At 34.7% G+C, this 2,717-nt stretch overlaps 1 protein-coding gene across 1 annotated transcript in view; it reads right to left on the bottom strand.

The window, feature by feature from the left end:
- CENPK (centromere protein K) overlaps positions 1-2,717 on the bottom strand; it is a 34,632-nt gene that overhangs the window by 26,567 nt on the left and 5,348 nt on the right. The window contains exon 3 of the mRNA XM_023537207.1: positions 775-925. Coding sequence (XP_023392975.1) covers positions 775-891 — 117 coding nt within the window. The 5' untranslated portion in view covers positions 892-925. The remainder of the gene's footprint in view (positions 1-774; positions 926-2,717) is intronic.

Raw genomic sequence — 2,717 nt, 5'->3', positions numbered from 1 at the left:
CTCCATTTCATGACTTCCAATTCCTTAATATCTCTTGAATCCATTCTCTCTATTTGCAAGGATTTGATCCTTCAGTACTTCTAACCAGGACTACTATTAGAGCCTCCTAAATGCTCTACCTGTAGCCTTTCTCTTCTGCATTCTATTTTCTTCAAAACCATGAGAATAATTTTCCCAAACTATATATCTTGTCAGGGCACTTTTTGTTTATCGTCCTCCCCATAGTATACACTCGATAAAATCTCCATATTCTTGTCCCTAATTAGCTCTCTAGTCTCACTCCACAAGTCCTTCTCCTAATTACCATAAGTCATAATATTCTACTTGGGATTCTCTAAACTCTCCCAACCTTTATATATTTTGTTCTGCTTTGTATACTTCTCTCACTTTTACTGGTTACTCCTATTTATCCCTTAGAAATAAATTCAGTAATTATCTTTTTTAGGACGCTATCTTTGACCCTTTCAGTCTAGGTTTAGTCCTCCTCCTAAGTATAGTCTTTGCATCTCTACCACAATACTTCTAATATAACAGCTATTGCCTCCATTAAATGATAATCTCCTGGAGGGCAGGGACTACCATAGTTTTTTCTTTCTGTAGCTCATCTGGTATGAAGTTCCTTGAATAAATGTTTATAGAACTAAAAATTATATAAATACTTAAGATATAATGACTTTCAGAAATCAGCATAATTCCTTCCTAAGTCTATTATTAAAATAGAATTAAATCTTATAGTAATTAATTACTATATCATTTTTATCTTTTCATACTTACTTCTTCCATATCTTTCCACATTTCTTCACACTTTTTAATAAGTTCTTCTTTAGTATCTGCAACATCTTCTATATCTGTAGTACTATCCGGATCTAGATCTTGCTGTCTCACTGACATGTGTCTTGTGATTTTCTTAGCTTTATAAGAAAAACTAAAGTAAAAGATATTCATTCATTTAACAATATTTGTTGAAAATCTATTACCTGCCAGATACTAACCGAAGAGCTAAAGGTATAACAATCAACAAAATAGGTAAAAATCCCTCCTACCATGGAGCTTACATTCTAATTAAGGAAAACAAAATGCTTTTTAAAATAAATACTGTAGTATATCATATGATTTATAAGTGCCATGGAGAAAAGCATGCAGGGAAGAAACAGGGAATGCTAAAACTGAGGCAATATAATTTTAAATAAGGAGGTCATATAAAGTCACTGGGAAGTTAACAATTGAGCAAAACCATGAAGGAAATAAGAGCGTTAGACATGGGAATACTTAGGGGAAGACGCTACAGGCAGAGAGAACTGTAAGTGCAAAAGTCTTAGGACAGGAATAGGACTGCCCGTTCCTAAAAGCAGTAAAGCAGCCGCTGTGACTACAGCAGAGTATATAAAGTAGAGAACACAAAAGCAAGTCAGAGCGACAATAGCGATGTGATCATGTGGGCTTTCTAGCCACTTTAAGGACTTAGGCTGAGAAAATAAGCGATTAGAGGAGCTTAAACAGAGGAATGACATGATTTGAATTATGTTTTAACAGTAAAATTCTGGTTAACTACAGCAAGTAAGGACAGATGTAGGAAAGCCAGTTAGAAAGCTATTATAATAATCCCAGCAATTATCCTAGACCAGAAAAATACTGAGGCAGTACAAAATGTCCAATTCTGAATATATTTTCAAGACTGAGCCAACAAGATTTTCTAATAGCCTGCGTATGGAGTGTCAAAGAAATAGAGGGGTCTATTATTACTAAAGAAAGTTTGGACCTAAGCAATTAGAAAGATGGAGTTGCTAGTTACTGAGATGGAGAAGATGGTGAAAAAAAATGAATTTAGCAAGATGTGGGGGGATGCTAATTAAGAATTCAGTTTTGCAAACAAAAACAAACTTATATATACAGACAAAGAATGATGGTTACCAGATGAGAAGAGGGTTGGGGAAAAGGCAAACTGGTAAAAGGGATCAAATATATGGTAACAGAAGGAAACTAGACTCCGGGTGTGGTGAACACACAATACAGTATACAGATATCAAATTATATTGATGCACACCTGAAATTTATATGTTATTAACCAATGTAACCTCAACTAATTTAATTTTTTGAAAAAGAATTCAGTTTAGGACATGCTAAATTTAAAGTGTCTATTAATGGATCTGCTGATTAGGCAATTAAATATACCTGTCTGGAGTTCCAGGGAAATTTTCAAGCTAGAATTTGAGAGTCATCACTCTACAGAGCCTTGAGGCTGGATGAGATCAGAAAAGCAAGAGTGTACAGATTGAAATGAGAAAAGTTCTAGACCTGGAGAGACTGAGGAAATAAGGAAGAACCACCTAAATAATCTGAGAAAGAGTATCCAGTAAGGTAAGAGGAAAATCAAGAGTATATAATATCCTAAAATCCAAGGTAAGAAAGTGTGCAAGGAAGAAGAGATGAACTATGAAATACTAGAGTTAGGTCAAGTCAGATAAAAACAAAGAATTGACAATTCACTTAGCAATATGGATCGGGGACTTTATTTTCCAAAATAGTCATAGCAATATTTCAGGTTGTCACTCTCCAACCAGAGGCAGAGCCTATTTACTCTCCCCTTAAACCTGAACTTGAATTTCTGAATGTGTGACATAATCTTGCTAGATGACTGCTGCAAGTAGTAGTGGCTGATAGAGTCTGACAGCATGAGATTCGAATTTTAAGGATGTAGACAAAGCAATAAAAAACGA

Source organism: Pteropus vampyrus, unplaced genomic scaffold (genome assembly GCF_000151845.1).
Source record: "Pteropus vampyrus isolate Shadow unplaced genomic scaffold, Pvam_2.0 Scaffold182, whole genome shotgun sequence".
NCBI classification, from domain to species: Eukaryota; Metazoa; Chordata; class Mammalia; order Chiroptera; family Pteropodidae; genus Pteropus; species Pteropus vampyrus.
This window is presented reverse-complemented; position numbering and strand designations above follow the sequence as displayed.